We start from the raw sequence: 18942 nt of genomic DNA, 5'->3' as shown, positions 1-18942 counted from the left end.
AACAGGACTTGACAGGGTAGATGCAGGAAGGATGTTCCCGATGGTGGGGGAGTCCAGAACAAGGGGCGATAGTCTAAGGATACGGGGTAAGCCTTTCAGGACTGAGATGAGGAGAAATTTCTTCACCCAGAGAGTGGTGAGCCTGTGGAATTCGCTACCACAGAAAACAGTTGAGGCCAAAACATCGTATGTTTTCAAAAAGGAGTTAGGTATAGCTCTTGGGTCTAAAGGGATCAAAGGGTATGGGGTGAAAGCCGGGACAGGCTACTGAGTTGGATGATCAGCCACGATCATAATGAATGGCGGAGCAGGCTCGAAGGGCCGAATGGCCTACTCCTGCTCCTATTTTCTATGTTTCAATGTATTATTTATCGAAAAGAGAAAACTAAATACTAGCCGTTCAAATAAAAAAAACCATTGAGCCTAGGATCCAGTATGCATTGATGTGCACATTGTGCAGTCAGTGACATAAGCATGTACGATGTACAGGAAATCTCCACCCTTTACCTCAGAAGAAAACATTGCTGTTGTCAGAAAGTCATGAGAATTCTATGGTGTCAGCACATTGCCATTTTAGAAAAACACTAAGTGGAAAGGTACCATGTTTTAGTGTTTTATTTCCTATAACAGTTACAGGATATGATTTTGTTTGCAGATTTTTAAAAATCTGGTATCTTAGAGGAGAGAGGAACTTAAGTTTTATCCTATACAATGTGCTATGTAGTACCTAATTTTCTCTCCCAAAGTACATGAAACTGCACTATTTTATGTATATACATTATGTATGATTATTCTAGACCTTTGAAACTTTCTTTGAAAAATTGCTGACTAGAAAGCAGTGATTCCTTTTAAAGCTATAAAACGTATTTTTTAAAATCATATTTTCTATTTAACCTTTAAATCTTTGCCTTCATTATTCACATAGTTCGTGAATATTTTTATTCAATGAAAAAAAATTCCAGGACGACTACATTTTTAAGGAGACTTTGTTAGGTTTGTGTATTCTTCCCTACCTTACTGTACAAGAGTGGTCTGTGGATGGCCTTTGATTGATTATCACTTGCCATCATTGCTTGTTGCATCGACTGCTCTGTAAAGAGAACTTTTTCGATCATGTTCTTTTGCATATGAGTTATGAATTGTTTTAACAGTTTTTAGATCATGCTAAGCATCGCGATCAACAGAAACCTTCCTCTTGTATTATCCCATGGTTTCTCAGGCGCCTTTCTTTTAACGTAACAGTGGTTGATGTAAAATTCATGCAGTCTTACACCATACAATAATAAACTGCAATGACCTACTCCTTTAAAATTATATGACTAGCTGAGCCCAAAAACAATTGAAAGGCCCCTTTATGAGGTGATATATACTGATGTCTAGGGAAGGTGTAGTATCATAAGGAAACCAACTTTAGTTTTGGGTATTTTTCTTTGCCTTTGCTAATATGGAGGATGTTCTTTTTATGCTTTGAAGAGACCTATTACAAGTCCATAGCTGTGAGCTTTAGTCTTTCTCTTTCATTGTCCCCAGATTGCGGGCCCACTAAGGCTTTAACTAGTTGGATTGAGCAGCACCATCAACAAGCAAAGTACATTCTTGGGCATCAGTAAATGACTATTTCTAGACAGCTTTGGTAACAAAAGGAACTCTTTTCAGATGGAAGAATAATAGCTTAGTGCTAGCGAAGAATTTGAGATTTCCTCCATTGCAGTCCCTTGCAGATCATATTGGTTGGTTGGCATCCTTCCATTTGCAAAAGATGATGGACACGCAGCATAAGTGGGGAGTCTTTTCTTGGTGCACCTTTGTTGATGGCTGTGAAGGCCAATCCTTGAGAGGCAGGTTCTTCCACAAGTGCTGCACGTGAAGCTGCCAAGTGACGCTGTGAGTTGTTGTTTTTGATATTGGTGTCTGTTGCCAAGCTGCTGTAGCAACTGGTCGTTGTGGTAGTGCGCACCAGTCCACAGGATGTGTCGCCCTTTTCCTCTTGCACCAGCTAGTGATTTTCAAGTGCATAGTCGACACTTAGGGCCTTCATGTCACACTTGCAAGCATCCTTGAAGTGGCGCTTTGGACACCCCACTGGTCATCTGGCCCCTGGCTACCTCACCATACAAAAGGTCCTTGGGTATGCAACCATCTTCCATTCTGTGGACGTGTCCGATCCACCGAAGCCGCCTCTGTTTGATTAGTGCCAAAACACTGGGGATCTCTGCCTTTGAGAGGACTGCCACATTTGTGATTTTGTCCTGCCAGTATATACCCATAATGCGCTGTAGACAGCGAAGGTGGAAATTATTGAGCTGCTTTCCTGGTAGCTGTAAGTCACGCATGTTTCACAGCCATACAGCAAGGTGCTAAGAACACAGGCCTTATAAACCATTAGTTTTGTCCTAAGGGTCAGCTTGGTGTTATCCCATGCGCGTTTCGCAAGTCAGCCAAAGGGGTAGCTACTTTCCCTATGTGTGTATCGATCTCTACATCAAGGGACAGATTGTCATCATGGACCCAAGGTAGCAGAATTTGCTAACCACTTTCAGTGGGATGTTATTTAGTGCGGTCGGGGCGGAGATGTAACACCTTGTACCATTACCACGGTTTTCATGAAGCTTATAGTCAAGGAGAACTAGTTACAGGCACGGGAGTGACAGTCCATGAGTCTTTGTAGTTGATTTTCCGTGTGAGCTACTAGCGCAGCATTGTCAGTGTAAGGGTGAGGGCTTGCCCCGGTACCCAAAAACGCCTCGAGTCTGATGTTTTGTATAAACGAGCAATCTTTATTTACGAGCATGCAAGGAGAAGTCCTACTCGAACGGATGATTGTAGGGGTTCTGCTAGTACATTGTTCCAGTAGTCATTTTATACAGTATTACAGGAGGTTTACTTGATAAACTGTTTCCTAATTACGTCATCTCCCATCTATTGCCTTCCCTGATCTCATCCTGCCTTGGTTATATTATTCACCGTGTCAACCTCTTGATTACCCTATTCATAGGATTCTTAGGTATTGATATAATTCGGGTGTTCCCCTCCTGAACTCGTTACATTCTGATTAGGTTTTATATAATTCGGGTATCTAGCAGGCAAGCTTTCTCAAGTTACAGGGACCTAAGTTTCGTCAAGTATCCCATGATCCCCATACGCCCGCCTTCCCTTACAGACGCCCTTCTGGCCCTTGGCCAGTGCCCGGACCAAGGTAGCCGTTACCCGAGACTCCTCTGCCTGTCGAATAATCTGGGGCTCCTACTGGTTTCAATGAGCTTCGGATCCTTCTCTAGCATCCCCTTACGACCTCACCTGTGTCCTGGTGACCAGGCTCAGTCTGGGATTGATACTTGTATTGTGCTACATCAATTACAGTAATTTTAGTCAAGCTTGCAGTACTCCCAGGGTACACCATTTCAGTCCCCCCCTTTTAGCCCTGGGCTACTAGCAAGATGGCCAACTAACACCAAGTGCTGCTTGCTCCATCACTGTTGGTCAGACTGGTGGTTAGATTTGCACGGTTACATTTTCTGAATTATGTCTAACATCTCAATTTAAGTGCCAGGGTACAGCATTCAACCATAATCCAATAGCAATTAGCAACTGCACCGCTACCAGCACATGGGAATCAATTCTAATCCGGGGTGAATGTCCACCCTAATACCCCAGTCCCAAACCGTCTCCTACCATGATGCGTCCTCCAGTTCAGCTACCACATCCTCTGCAGTTGCTTGACCTCCTTTTGGATTTGGTGATGCTGCTTCATTGCTGTCCAGGCCACTTCCCTTATCTTCAGTAGATGTTCCAGCAGTTTAGGGATTCACTTCCCCTTGGGAAGCAGGTATCTCAACAAGTCTTCTGTTAGGTCATCAGTTATGCTCATCCTCTCCCTATGGAGAGGCCGGATGTGAGTTATTGCTGAACGTCTGATGGTCATTGGGGCCTGGGGGTGGAAGCAGAAACTCGAGTTGATCACTGGGCAGTGGATGTTACCATACTGGTCTTAAGGTTCGATGGTGGTCACGCAGAATTCCCCTTCTCCACGATGTGCCACCTGCGTCAGTTTATGGCAGGTGCTGGAAATTTCAAGGGTACAATTTAGGGTGGTATTAAAACCATGCACAGTTCTCATCCCTATCCCTATGGTATGTGGACAGACAACATTATTCCCTACACCCAGCAAGCGAGATCCCGTAAGAAGGGAATCTCTCTGGGTCGTGTATTTGGGTATGAGGTAGTACTTTGACCAGTTGCTATCTCCCATGATCCCTGTATTCTGTACCCCGAGAAGGGTTTGGATGCCCCTGGTTCTTTAGTGTTTTGCTAGCCTGTTGGATAAATTCAAATATAACTTAAAATTCCATTTAAACATTGCTTTGCTCAATATGATTTGGAAGTCAGCAAGCTCATTATAGCTAACAGCCATAATTCATTAATAAATACCGACTGGCTCAACACAATTATTCTTGCAATTCAATTTTATTAAATTGAGTAATAATTGAATCAGTGAATCTGGCTATGCAGTTCAGCCACGAAGCTAGCCAATGTGCTTATGTACACTTAATGGAGTCCAATAATCTCTCTCGTTCAGGATACAAATAATGAACAGATTACCCAAAATGGGACCCTGCAGTCAACATTCACGTTTTTTAGACAACTTAATAACAAATAACTTGAAGAGAACTTAATCCAACAAGTAATTGCATACAGATAGAATAGAGGTTATAAAGTTAGAACTACAGTGGGTGATACTGATGCTAGATTTATGCATGACTGCTTTAAGTATAAAGGGAACCTTCATTGCCACACTTTGCAACTTCAGGCACTGCTGTTCCCCATTCCTAACTGCCCTGAGCTACTCCTTAGCCATACTAGTTTGTTAACCATGACATTTAACGTTCCATGCACCCGATCACAATTGGCATCGCTCAAGTTCTTATAGAACAGGACTTGTTAGGTCCCCCAGTCAACGAACTTGGTTCCTTCCATGCTTGTGGTTGCCAGACATATCAGCCATACTGCAGTTTTCATGGTCCTGTAAAGAGAGAACATAGCAGACGCCGGTCATCTCTGGTTAGTCCTCATTCTTTGCGTTTCCATACTACTTGATCTGTGTTCAGTGTTGCCACCAGCCTTTCCCTTCCACATCCACACGTACAAGTGTTGCTGGCCATCGGGACCTCGTAAGGTCCTTGCCAGCGAGATGCTAAGCCTGATTTTGCAAGTAGGACCCTAACCATCACTTGATCTCCTACTCCTGGCAACCTTTCCCTGTCCTTTAGAATAACTTCCAAGTTTTGATGTTTCCTACTTAACTACATTTGACTTGCGTCTTCTTTAACTTGCTGCAAAAGTTTGAAAGGCTAAAACTGGGTTTCTGCCGGACTTTTACAAAGCTGCGGACTTATCTTTATATTGGAAAACAAACTGGAGTTTCATCCCCAGTTGCCAATAGTTTGTGCCAGTGTGCCTCAGTTTTAAAATTGCACTGAAAATCACAAATTTAAGCACACAAACATCATGCGCCCAAATAAAATAAATAAATCCACACACGCCCACAGACAGAAAAGAGTAGCACATGCGTTTAAAGGAAGGGAAACAAATAAGTCAATTACGTCAACGATCCCAATTCTCCCTTCTTAGTTTAGTTTCGTGATACAGCACTGAAACAGGCCCTTCGGCCCACCGAGTCTGTGCCGACCATCAACCACCCATTTATACTCATCCTACACTAATCCCATATTTCTACCACATCCCCACCTGTCCCTATATTTCCCTACCACCTACCTATACTAGGGGCAATTTATAATGGCCAATTTACCTACCAACCTGCAAGTCTTTTGGCTTGTGGGAGGAAACCGGAGCACCCGGAGAAAACCCACGCAGACACAGGGAGAACTTGCAAACTCCACACAGAGAGTACCCAGAATTGAACCCGGGTCGCTGGAGCTGTGAGGCTGCGGTGCTAACCACTGCTTCTTCAAATGTCTTTCAACAACTATAATTAGAAACTAAAGGAAAAAGATAAACTCTCACAAGCAGACAAACTCCAAGAGGTTATGCAGCAGCCTTTTACAGTCATTCTTTGATGAGTATTCTGAACTAGCTACCCAAGTCTTCATTTCGTCCCAGGTGCCTTGAGCCATCCTCCTTTCCTCAGGTTGGGCTGAATAAATCTCGCTCCTGCTCAGCTTCACTACACCTCTGCTTCAACAATTTCTCGTCTGCCTCCCTCTTTTCCTTTTCCCTTGATATATCTGCACAATATGCCTTCAGGAACTCCACTTTCCCAGCCTACCGAGTTGTCTCTTCTATATGTCTGGGTCGTTCCTCGTCTCGCTTATCCCTTTCTTTCTGTAATTGACTCTTTGGCACATCTGTCTTACTTCTCTTTCCTTAATTTACTCAATTCTAACTCCGACTGTCTACGCTTGTCCTCCTGCTGCTCACGCTTAGCCTGATACACCAACAGCCAGACTGTTTTAATTTATCTGTCTTTACATGTGGACCCCTGCATCTACTGTTCTGTTCACCGACAGGATCATCCGAAATCTGTACAACTCACCCCCCCCCCCCGCCCCCCCAATATATTTCACCACCACCAATGCTTTCTAATAACTTGAACACTCCTCTATTATCGCTTCTTCTAGCAACTTACACCAATTTAATACAACTTCACTCAGACGCTTCACACATATTCACATTTACCATTCCACAATTTCTGAACACACACTCATATACGCACAAGTTTTTCTTCTTTTGTCCTTTCAACAGCATTTTAGACTGCTGTGGTACTCCCAATGTAATTTCTACCTATCGTTTCCTGAAACTTGTTTCTGTCTCTGGACTTGATTCTGGACTCGCTGTTAATTTGTTTCTGCTTTTGGAAATGTTTGTGGACTTGCCGGCAGAGTCCCATATAAGAATTGATTCTAATCCTAATTGGTCTATCCTTCATACCTTTCTTTTGGCCCTTCTACCATGCTCTTTGTACTTCTGGCGGGGTTGGTGGGGGGGTGTGGGGGGAGTGGTGGTCATTAGGATACCTTTTAAATCCCGTGGGTGGTATTGACTGGCCGGATGCCCTATAAATCCCCTACATGGTATATGGACCTACGGGGATACCCTTTAAATCTCCTGTTCAGCTTGATCTCTTGTGAAGGTGTGCTTTGCAGTCTCTCTCTGCATGGCTTCACCTACTAGGTGGCTCTGCGTTGTGGCTTTCTCAGCGCGGCTCTCTGTCCGGTTCTCTCAACTCGCAATCGACTACCCTGGTGCACGCTTTGATCGCTCAGCACTCGAGTCTCCAGGCATTGGTTCTTTGATACCCACTTAAGGTACCAGTCCTGTGACTGTGAGGTAGACCTTTCCTAACTATGGGTGGTAAAATAAAAGGTACTCAGCCTTTGATTGATCTCCTCACTGTCGCGGTCCCGATGTGGTGTATCCTGCCAACTACGCCAAATGTAAGGGTGAGGACTTGCCCTGGTACCCAAAAACACCTCAAGAGTCGGATGTCTTGTACGAACGTGCGATCCTTATTTACGAGCATGCAAGGAGAAGTCCTACTCTCACGAATGATTGTAGGGATTCTGCTAGTATATGATTCCAGTAGTCATTTTATACAGTTTTACAGGAGGTTTACTTGATAAGCTGTTTCCTAATTACATCATCTCCCATCTATTGCCTTCCATGATCTCATCCTGCCTTGGTTATATTATTCACCTTGTCAACCTCATGATTACCCTATTCATAGGGTTCTTAGGTATTCATATAATTCAGGTGTTCCCCCTCCTGAGCTCAGTACATTCTCATTAGCTATTCATATAATTTGGGTATCTAGCAGGCAAGCTTTCTCAAGTTACAGGGACCTAAGTTACATCAAGTATCCCATGATCCCCATATACCAGCCTCCCCTTACAGTCAGCTTAGAGGAGTTCTCTGATCAGGACGTGGTGTGTTTTTGTCTTTGATTTCAGCCTGATGGATTGTAGAGCTTGCCGTCTGACCTAGTGTGCAAGTAGAGTCCTTCATATCTGCAGGGAAGGCGAAGGTCAGGAGCATGGAGAAGAGGATGCCAAACCGAGTGGGGCTAGGAGACAACCCTGTTTCACTTCATTCTTCACTCTGAAACTGTTAGAAGTGGAGCCATCAAACTGCACAGTGCAGTGCATGTTGTCATGGAAGGAGTGGATAAGACTGAGGAGCTTTGGTGGACAGCCAATTTTTTCCAAAATCTTGTAGAACCCTGCTTTGCTGACGGTGTCGAATGCCTTGCTGAGATTTACAAAAGTAAGGTAAAGGGGTATACTTTGTTCCCTACTCTGCTCTTGTAGCTGGCGTATGGAGAAGATCATATCCACAGTAGATCTGCCGGCACGGAAACTGCACTGCACTTCCGGGTGCACTGGGTCTGAAAGTAAATGGAGTCTTTTAAGTATGACCCTAGCAAAGGCCTTTCTTGTGATGTTAAGGAGTGAAATGCCCCTGTTGTTGTTGCAGTCTCCTCTGTTGCCTTTGTTTTTGTATAGTGTGGTGATTTTGGCATCATGCATCTCCTGTGGCAAAGAGCCTACTTTCCAGCAGAGCAGGAGAAGATCTTAAAGGCGTGGCAATACCGTGTGGCAAGACTCTCCATGCTTGAGCAGTTCAGCTGATCATATTACAGAACAAATATTTACCTGTTTCAGGGGGTCTAACTGTTGATGTAAATAGCCTTTCTCCTCGTGGGGAAGTGACTTCTCTCTTCTCCCATTCCTACTGAATAGGAGACAAATAATTATCTTGCACTCTTCAGAAGAATATTTAAGTAGGTGAGTGGGGTTAGATTGGGTTGGTCATATGGTGAAAAACACTAGCCCAGACATGATGGACCAAATATTGTGAGATAACTTTCTATGATTCTGCCAATATGTGTCAGAGCTGGGGGTTGAATGCTTTAGCTCCTATCAAATTCCTGTTAATAATCTAACACACAAGTGATTGTACACTTGTACAAGATTAGGTGGTGCAATGGATGGCCACCTACACTTGCTGAAATTAGGCTGTTTAGACCTGCAAAGTCATTATCAATTAAGGGCAAGTACAAACAGTGATCAGAAACCTTTTTTACTTGCTCATGTTGAAAAATTGTTCACGGTCTTGGGATCTGATTCAAATGGATGTTCAAGAACCTGTATAATCCGTTATTTGGTATCATTTAATTTGTTCACTTAAAAAGTTCTACTGTGGTGTTCCAGTCATCTGCTAGTCCCAGATTTAAAAAAAATTGTACACAGCATATCGCACAAGAACATGAAGTAGGCTTGTTTTTCTGATTATCAGGCAAACTGTTGTCAGTCACTAAATGAATACCTCCAATGTGCTTTCCACACACTTAACTACTGCACATTGTGGTGCACCCCTGTAGATAATAAGAAAATAACTGATTTTTATGTAAACCCTTTCACGTCCGTGGGATACCCAAAGTGTTTCGCAGTGAAATTAATTACTTTTGAAGTGCAATCATTATTGTAAACTAAGCAAACATAGCAGCCACTATGCACACACCGACGCCCTGCAAACAGCAATACAATTAGCGACCAAATGAGGCCTGGTTGAGAGATGAATGTGGATCAGGACAATGGGTGAACAACTCTGAAGGGCAGTACCTTGAACTAATATTCAATGCATGGCCTGTTACCTGCCATAATTTGGCCCAGGTAACTGTCAGCCTTCGCTCAGTGGTAGCACACTTGTCTCTATGTTAGAAGGTCGTGGGTTCAAGCTCCACTTGAGACTTGAGCCACATAATCTAGACTGACACTTCAATGTAGTATTGAGGGAGTGCTGCACTATCGCAAGTGCTGTCCTTAAAAGAAGATGTTAAACTGAGGCCCCTGTCTGCCCTCTCTAGTAGACATAGAAAATTTCATGGCACTATTTAAAGAAGAGCAGAGGAATTCACCCAATGTACTGGTCAACAGGTCAGAACATGTGAGGAAAGGCCATCAAGCTCACCCACCTAGTGAATGCTATAACTAATACACCATACAGACCTTTCCCATTCATATCTATGGTTTCCTATATCTAGAGAGAGGCAAAACACTGCGGCTGATTCAAGAAAAATTGCAGCCAATTCAGGAAAAACTAAAAATTCCTTTTCTGCTCTCTAAGGCAATCAAGCAAGCTCCAGGAGGTGACAACAAGCCATGCAGATTAAGTGCAACTAACTCAGCTTGGTTCACTTGGGCACTGTCATGTCTGAGTGAGAAAGGTGTGCTTTCAAGATCGTCTGTGGACTTGAGCTTTTAGTTAGGTTGCTAGTTGAAGTGTGCTGGTTGAGAAGTGTTGCATTACAGGAAGTGCCCTCATTTGGATGAAACGTTAAACAAAGTGTCATTGTTGGCGATCATCTAGCTACAATCAGATAGGTTAGTCTGGAAACAAGACAGGGAAGTCACATTGTGCTGGACAGTAGAGCATGGCTACCCGACCCGAACCTGATGGGACCCTATGAGATGTATCGGGTTCGGGTTGGGTCGCGCATTCGGGCTCTGGTCGGGCCGGGTCAGACGCACTCTGTCACCACCTCTGGTAAGTGGCTCCAATGTTAATATACTTTTTGGACTTGAATGGTTGTTCAGTTACAGTTTTTTAAGCTTGTGCAGATAAGCAACAAAGTGATAAATGGAAGGTAGGTTAACTGACGGTCAGGTCGGGTCGGACGCGGGAAAAAAAATGAAAGGACTGGAGCCGGGTCGGGTTTCATTTGCATACCCGAGCCGGCCTTTACTGGACAGTGGTTTCAAAAAATCTATCCAGTCATTTTAGAAGGCTCAAATCACAGTCCCTCTAAGCCTGTGTTTCTCACTAGTAAATAACCCTCACTGTTGGAGACTATCCACACAATTAAGGCTCTCAGATTTGGTAACCTCTTGGTCACTGTCCTCCACCTTTTCCAGACCTTGCTATCCTTTACCATGTGCAGAGACCAAATCTGGATACAGCACTCTGTGCATGTGCACAACTGTTTTAATCCTCTGTATTGTACTGTTGGTTTTGCACTGAAACCTTGTTAGCTGTCCTTATAGCCACCTGATACTACATTGGCTTCTTTAGCAAAACACTTGGGGATCTCAGCATAGATGTCCTGATAAGGAGACAAATGTCTTTTTATCATAACTTGATGTTTGTGCCTTCAAACCAATTTGTGTATTTAAGGCAGCAGTTCATCAGTTATGCCCTTCCTTATTGAAGGCTCTGGAAGTGCTGAAGGCTGCAACATGAATCAATGTGCTCGGTATTGATGGAATGCCAGCATTTTTGGATGATGAGATTGAGACACGTGTTGAAATTCAAATTTCAACCAGATAACAAAATTATAATCAAGATATGCCAGCTTATTATCTAGTATTGTGGAACACAAAAGGCACCAAACATTTTGGCAAAGGATGGAAAGTAATCATGTGAAGATATATAGAAAAGAAATGAAATTATTTTAAGCTATGTGACAATAAATAAGAACATGGGTAAGTATAGGAAGGTAAAACAAATGTTTTTTTTTCCTCCGGAAAGAAAGTAGTAGGATAACATTCTTCCCAGATAATTTACAGGACCCGTTTCTAACTTGACTGATCTCTGTTTTTGGAAGGGGGGAATGTATGGAGGACTGGCGATTTCCCTTAAAAACTGAGGTGAAGTCTGGCCAGTGCAAAATTCCTTGCATATATCTTGTATGATTGGTTTAAGAACATTACAGGCTGTGGAGCAGTGTGCCCACCTGCTCTCTCGTACTTGGGTTGAGGTAACTTAAAGATGCTTTAAAAATGTCTAAAAACTGGTTCAAAAATCTCAAACTGATAAATTGACCCAGACGAGTATTTGTAATATTACTCCCCATTCATTTATGCAGTTCCAAAATTACATTATGTTGGAATCTTTTATTAATTTCAGTTGTGTTTCAGTATTGAATTGATTGAATTGCATAAGTATTTGTGACATTGCACTTTTTAAAAAAAAAGTGTCAACATTGACTCAGTTTAGTTCAGAAGTAGTTTAAACCACAATCAGCGTATATACATACTATGCTACTTTTAATTGTTCAATTTAGTTTGTAATGTATAACGATGCAAAGTTCAAGAAGACATATGAGGCTGATAGTTTCTATAAGTACCAATTGAATAGTAACACTGGTAAATTAACCCAGGCAAGCATTTATAGTACGAATATAAATGCAAAGTATGCATAGAGCTGAGGATGTTGCATGGAATTTTGTGACTTTTAAAACATTTTCTGGATTGTAACCACCAACATCCCAACCTATATTTCTTGCCCCTTCCTTACCAAACCCTGACTGAGGAACAATCCCTAAGCCTCTTCCAATTTGCAACCACATTAAATAGTTGGGTTGGAACTGCTAACTTTGAAACAGGGTAAGTAAATACCTGTACTTTTTAAAAAAAGTTGTTTAAATTGAGTTGTAAAACATTGTACATTTTGTTCCCACCTAAATTGATCAGTATCCTTTCTGAGGATAAAATTGGTTGAAAGACTCATGGTTAATACATTACTTTTCATTATTTCTACCATTGACTTTTTTCTTTTTGTTTTGCAATTCTCATTTGAATGTATTTTACTAAATGTGCTGCTAAACAAAAATCAGTGCAGTATCAACATTGTCCATAGAATGTTAATTAGGTTTTTGAGAAGATAGAATGGCTGGTAACCATGAAGTTGCCTTATTTACATGAAATTTATTTCTCATAAGCACTGTGTTGGATTTATTATTAATTTCCTGGATTGGCACTTTGTATGATGAATGTAGTAACTTAATTCTGTTTTTGTATTCAATCAAATTAATCTGCTGTTCTGGTCTTTCATTCTGTTTCAAATTAGTCTTGAGTCTTGTAATAAGCTTTATGCATGCTATAATAAGTTAAAATAGAAAACACCACTCAAGCCATACCAAACACGCAGATATTATTATTTGTTAATTTAAAAGCGAGATCAGAAATATCCTTTTCTACTTGACTGGAGAGCTGATTTAGTTTGAATATCTTGTTCTTCATCAGGTGAGAATTAATACACTCAAAAGAGTATTAGATATTCAGTGATGTTAACTGAACCTTGATCAATTTAGAAGCTATGATTGTAGTGGCATTGTAAATGTCAAATTGCTTCTGCTGTGTAGTATGTAATAATCCTCCATGTGTTAGTAGCATATGAGCCAGAACTAATTCTTTTCAATTGTGTTTCTTCAGTTAGTGCCAAGTTACTTTTAAATTAGCAGGTAAACTTTTCTTTAAAAAATATTCTGGAGCTTCATTGATGGGTTATTGTTAATTTAAATCTTTTCACCAATGTATCTAACATTTGCAGACTAGTGAGTTTTATTTTAAAACTTTGGTTTTCAATAAATAGCTACAGTAGCAGTTAACAGGTGATCTCCAAATAAATGCTATGCATTGTAAATTAATATCTCCCTATTTATTTAGCTGTAAGTACATCTCCACTGTTATTGTCTTGTTCTCTGTTTAATTATAAGTGGCTCCCAAGCTCTTGGTATAGTAATAGTATTGTGCTGAAAATTATTTGATTTGCTTAAATGTTATTTGATTGCATTGACAGTAGCATATGGAAATGTTGCAATATATAAGTAAATGGAAGGATGCTGCCAAAGTTATGAGCTAGTAACATTTATTCACTTATCATTGTCAGCACATTTTGGTAAATGAAGTGACTATGTGTTTTTATGTAGAGAGCACCAAATGGGAATGTTTTACCACTAAATGAGTACTTAAATCATTTGCAGAGTTTGATATTTTGGATAAACTGAGTTTCTTACTTGGTATAGAGTTTGTTTTTTTCCCCTTCTTGCATCATTAAACTTCTTACTTTGGTGATGAATCAGTAAGGTAAAAATACATGAGGTAGATTTCTAATTGTGAGCAGTTATAACTTTGTTTATTAACAAAATATAAATATATTCTAGATAAAATAAATCTCTTCTACCATGTGGTATTTCAGTGAGATGCCCCTAGCCTCTTGACTACTGATTACCATTTGTTAATGAGCTTGTTTTACAATGATTGTTCCTAAGCCACCATCTGATGGATTAAGCAGACCCGTAATAGAGAAGAAGTGAAATGAGTAATTAAAGCAGCAGGGTGTTTATACGCTGCAGCATGCATCCCTCTTTTTTTTTTAAGGAGACATTGATTATTATTTTCCTTTATAGCTTGGAGCTGTTTTATCATGTTTTAATGATCTGAAGCTTATTGGGTGACCAGCTTCTATACAGTTTTGGTTATGTACCAACAGGCAGTGCCTTCTGGAGCTGAAGAGTGAATGCATTGTGAGCCTTGTTTGTAGGAACTGTTCTTCCATCACCAATCAAGATTGGGGAGGAGGTCCAGATCCACTTAACAAGCAAAAGGAACCTCCTGTCGTCTGGAGGTTTTGCTATAAACAGCTTTCAAAAGACAGGATCATTACTGCAGGTTTCACAGTGTTCGGGTGTCACTGATGGGAATAAGAATTAAGTTGTTAGTTCGAGAACAGACTGCATTTTGAGATTCTTCAATCCCATTTTTGAAATAACTGTTAATTTAGTTTGAAAGTGGTACACCATTTTAAGAACTTGTATAACATGATGTATCAAACATTTTAAATGTGCAGAGATATTTCCAAAAGTGTCTGGGTCTGCACTTTTGGGATAGCTGTTTTCTTTCTGATAAAAACCACCCTATTTATGATGAATGGTTTAATCAGCAGGGAATGAGTGTATTAAAAAAAAAATGTGGCTACTGCCAAGCTGGATGCAAAGCCATTTCTTAGTCCCTCCCTATCAGTAATGCAGCAGACATATTCAGTCACTAGAATGTGTCCTATCCCTCAATGTGTGAAATCGATGGTGGTGCAGGAGTTCAGTTTTTTTAACTTTTGCTCAGACCCCAGACTTTTCTCAGTGCTGGAGGAGACATATCAGTCCACAAGTAGAATTGCAACATTGTTGGTATAAATCGACTCGGTGAGGCTGCCAGTAAATCTCTGGCAGCAACCATGTTCTTTGGCGGCCTCTGCCTTGGCAAAGCAGTAGTTGACAGTGAAGGGGAGAAGCAAAATGTAAGGTGTGTCTGGTGTCCTGGACATTCAGAAGCAACTTAAAAGATGGCTTATTGCAGTTTTTTAATGCACTGTTTATTTGGCTGCATTTGATGCTATTGATAAGATTACAAGTGCAAGAAAGAAAGACTTGCATTTATATAGCAACTTTGATGACTTCAAGACATCCCACAGTGCTTTACAGCAAATTAAATACTTTTGGAGTGCAGTCACTAATGTAGCAATGTAATGTACCCTTTAAACGATTGATTGTTGTAACCCCAATGAATTGATGATACGATGAAGTATCTATCTAATATTGGAAGATTTCAGCACCAAAATAGAATGTCTGGATTTTATGCAGCCCTTGGAGACAGGCTGGGAGGTGGATGGGCACACAAAATGACGTGGAGTAGCGTCGGGCAGTGTGTCTGTCATTGTCCTACCCCCATGCCTTTTTGCCTGCGGCGGGCACTGTGGCGGACGGAAAGTTTGCTGGGAGGCCAGTTTAGTCACTTGTGCTGCCTCTCACCTCTACTGACTATTAACCAACGTCAGAGGGGCACGCCACCACGTGAATACACTGCCAGGTGAGGTCTGGCAGCCTCCTAGTTAACTCAGTGGTGCAGGGGCTGGGGGTGGTGGGGGGGTTCCCTCCTCTGGGGAGCAATACAGAGCCCATGGAGGACCCCCCGAGTGGTGATGGCTGCCTCCACAGCAAGACCCCACCACACCCCCACCCCCTCACTGGGGCCTGCCTGACTGGCTCTGGTGACCCCGACCCCACACCTTGATAGCCACTGCTTCTGGTGGTGCTGCTGGTCCTGCTGAGCTGGCAGCCCTCTGATTGGCCAGCGGCTCTTGGGGTGGGATTTTGTCCCCTCTTTGAGTTTCCAGTGCACTGGTGGGAAGAAATCAAGGTGAACATCAAGAGTTTCAGAGGGTGAGAGAGAGAGACAGAGGGAAATGTTCTGACTCCAGAAAAGAATGCAGCATCTGCTCTGGCTGCAGTTGATGGGAGTCGAGGTCAAGGAGGATCTCCAAGAGGTGAAGAGCCAGCAGGCTTCGCTGTTTGCCATGGAGGCCTCCAAGATCATCTTCCAGCCCAGAGTCCGCTCCATTTAACAGGATGAGATGTGCTCGTGTTTTGTCTTCCAAAAGATACACAGAGAGCTCTGTGATCAGCAGCCCGAAGGAAGAGGATGGCTCGGTAGCGTCTTCGCAGTCTGACATACTAAGGATTAGCTGTACGATGTGAAGCCCAAGGACAGCATGGCCTCCCAGTCCTTCCTGTCATCTATCACGGAGGTCTTGGATGACAGCATACGGGAGATTCTGGACAAACCACTAACTCTGGACGAGATAACAAAGGCCGTCAGGTCCTTCGAGATGAGTAAAACACCTGGAAGTGACTGCTTACTGGTTGAGTTATCTTCGATTCTGTGGGACTGGATCGGCCCAGACCTGCTAGAAGTGTACGAGAGTATGCTTCTGGGCAGCAACATGTCAGAATCCATGAGGAAAGGCATCATTACCCTCATCTACAATCAGAAGGGGGAGAGGGCGGAAATCAAAAATTGGTGGCCCATCTCACTGCTTAATGTTGACTACACGATTCTGTCCACAGTTATCGTCAGTCGGGTCAAGTGTGTTCTGGAGGCGGTGATTCACCCTGACCACGCCTGTACTGTACCCGGCAGGAAGATCTCTGATATTCTCGCACTACTCAGGGATGCGATCACCTATGTACGGGCCGGGAGGGTGGACACCTGCCTCATCAGCTTGGACCAGGATAAGGCTTTTGACAGGATATCGCACACCTACATGATGGACATGGTCTCCAAAATGGGGTTTGGGGAGGGAATACGCAATTGGATTGAACTGCTCCACACAAGCATTAGTAGCGCAGTCTCAATCAATGGGTGGGAATCGGAAAGTTTCCCGATCAAATCTGGAGTCAGACAGGGCTGTCCTCTCTCCCCTGTCTTGTTTGTTTGCTGTATCGAACCTTTTGCTGAGTCCATTAGCTAGGATGCGGGCATAAGAGGAGTGACAATCCCGGGCAGCGGAGGCACTCAGATCAAAGCCTCCCTGTACACGGACGATGTCACCATCTTCTGCTCACATCCTCTGTCCATTCTCAGACTGATGAACATCTGTGACCAGTTCAAACTAACCTTGGGAGCCAAAGTAAACAGTGGCAAAAGCGAGGCCATGTTCTTTGGGAACTGGGCTGACTGATCCTTTGTCCCATTCACCGTCAGGTCAGACTACCTGAAGGTGCTAGGGATATGGTTTGGAATGGCCGGGGCGTGTGCCAAAACCTGGAAGGAGTGAGCAGCCAAGGTAAACTATAAACTGAGCATACGGGAGCAGCGTTCTCTCTCCATTGTGGGTAAGAACCTGGTCATCAGGTGCGAGGCGCTTGCGTTGTTGCTGTATGTGGCGCAGGTCTGGACCATCCTTCACTTCTGCGCTGGGGCGGTCACCCGAGCCATTTTCCGCTTTATCTGGAGATCCAGAATGGACCGGGTCCGGAGGGACACGATGTTTAAACCTCTGGATATAGGGGGGAAAAAAGTACCCAATGTCGCCCTCATCCTGATGACCACCATCGTGTGTGGCTGCATCAAGCTGTGCGTAGACCCCCAATATGCAAACATCAAGTGTCACTACGTGCTGAGGTTCTATTTGTCCCCGGTGTTGTGAAGGATGGGTCTGGCCACATTGCCGCAGAACACTCCATACAGTTGGACCGTGCCAAAGATTGTGCAGAAAAACATCTTTGACCACCAATCCATCAGGCAGTGGTCTGCACGGAATGTACTCAAGGCCCTATGGGAAAAGGAGATGGTGGATCCTGTCGGATAGTTACCCGAGCAGTCTGCCAAAGTCATTTGGCAGAATGCCTAATCGCCAGAACTATAAAAGAAGCACCAAGACATAGCTTGGCTGGTGGTGAGAAGGGCCCTCCCCGTCAGATCCTTTCTGCACGCCCGGAAGCGCACTGCCTCCACATGCTGCCCTCGAGGTGGCTGTGGTGGGGAAGAGACTGTTGCCCGCCTCCTTCTGGAATGTGCCTTTGTAAAGCAGGTGTGGAAAGAGATGCGTGGTTTTTGTTGAGGTTCATCCGAGCAGCTCTGTAACACAGGTGTCTGTGCCCTGTGGGCTGTTCCCGGGGATGCACACCAAGATAGATATCAACTGCTGCTGGAGTACCATCAATTTAGTGAAAGACGCTCTTTGGTCTGCCTGAAGCTTGCTGGTCTTCCAACGCAAAGTTGTCCACGACCAAGTGTTGCAGACTGGCACATTCCAAGGTCCGGGACAAAGTGCTGAGGGATGCACTAAAGCTTGGGGCAGCCGCTGCAAAGGCTCAATGGGGAAAGACCACTGTGTAAGGTCCTCCTGCCATAGTGAACTGAGGGGCTGGAATCCATGGAAAATCCCTCAGGCTGAATGCACCAAAATATGGTTTTGCTATAAAATGTACATTGCATGTAAAATGAAATGGAAGGGTTCTGAGGCAGCTCACTTCTGTATTGAAGAAAACTGATTTCCTTTGCACTTTCTTGAATGTCATCTTGGAGCTGTTTTGTAATGTATTTTTTTTTTTACAGATTTTTATGTATAAAGTATATTTTGGGGGTAAAAAATGTCCCTTAAAGGGGCGGTGGCCTTGACAGCAAGCAATTAATTGCCTACCGGCCTTAGAATTCGGCTGGGGGTCCAAAGGAGGGTCGAGGCGGGGTCCCCCCTCTCCCCCGCCTTCTGGCCCGTTGCCAGGTCTCCTGTTGCTGATATAAAATTCAGCCCAATGTTTTTAAGTTTGAGACTGTCGTAAGTGAGGTGTTTCAGGCCACCATATTTCTC

The 18942-nt window shown here is 43.2% G+C and overlaps 1 protein-coding gene across 3 annotated transcripts in view; it reads left to right on the top strand.

Moving 5' to 3' along the window:
* cmc1 (C-x(9)-C motif containing 1) overlaps nucleotides 1–18942 on the top strand; it is a 118817-nt gene that overhangs the window by 59165 nt on the left and 40710 nt on the right. Inside the window, exon 1 of one of the 3 annotated variants that reach the window (XM_068059715.1) lies at nucleotides 10455–10560. The exons of the other annotated variants lie outside the window; for them this stretch is intronic. Within the exon in view, the coding sequence (XP_067915816.1) occupies nucleotides 10470–10560 (91 nt within the window). The 5' untranslated portion in view covers nucleotides 10455–10469. Of the gene's footprint in view, nucleotides 1–10454; nucleotides 10561–18942 lie in introns of those variants that run through there. 3 annotated transcript variants of the gene reach the window in all.

This window comes from Heterodontus francisci, chromosome 2 (genome assembly GCF_036365525.1).
Source record: "Heterodontus francisci isolate sHetFra1 chromosome 2, sHetFra1.hap1, whole genome shotgun sequence".
NCBI classification, from domain to species: domain Eukaryota; kingdom Metazoa; phylum Chordata; class Chondrichthyes; order Heterodontiformes; family Heterodontidae; genus Heterodontus; species Heterodontus francisci.
Note: the sequence above shows the minus strand (reverse complement) of the source record. Positions and strands in the feature narration are given on the sequence as shown.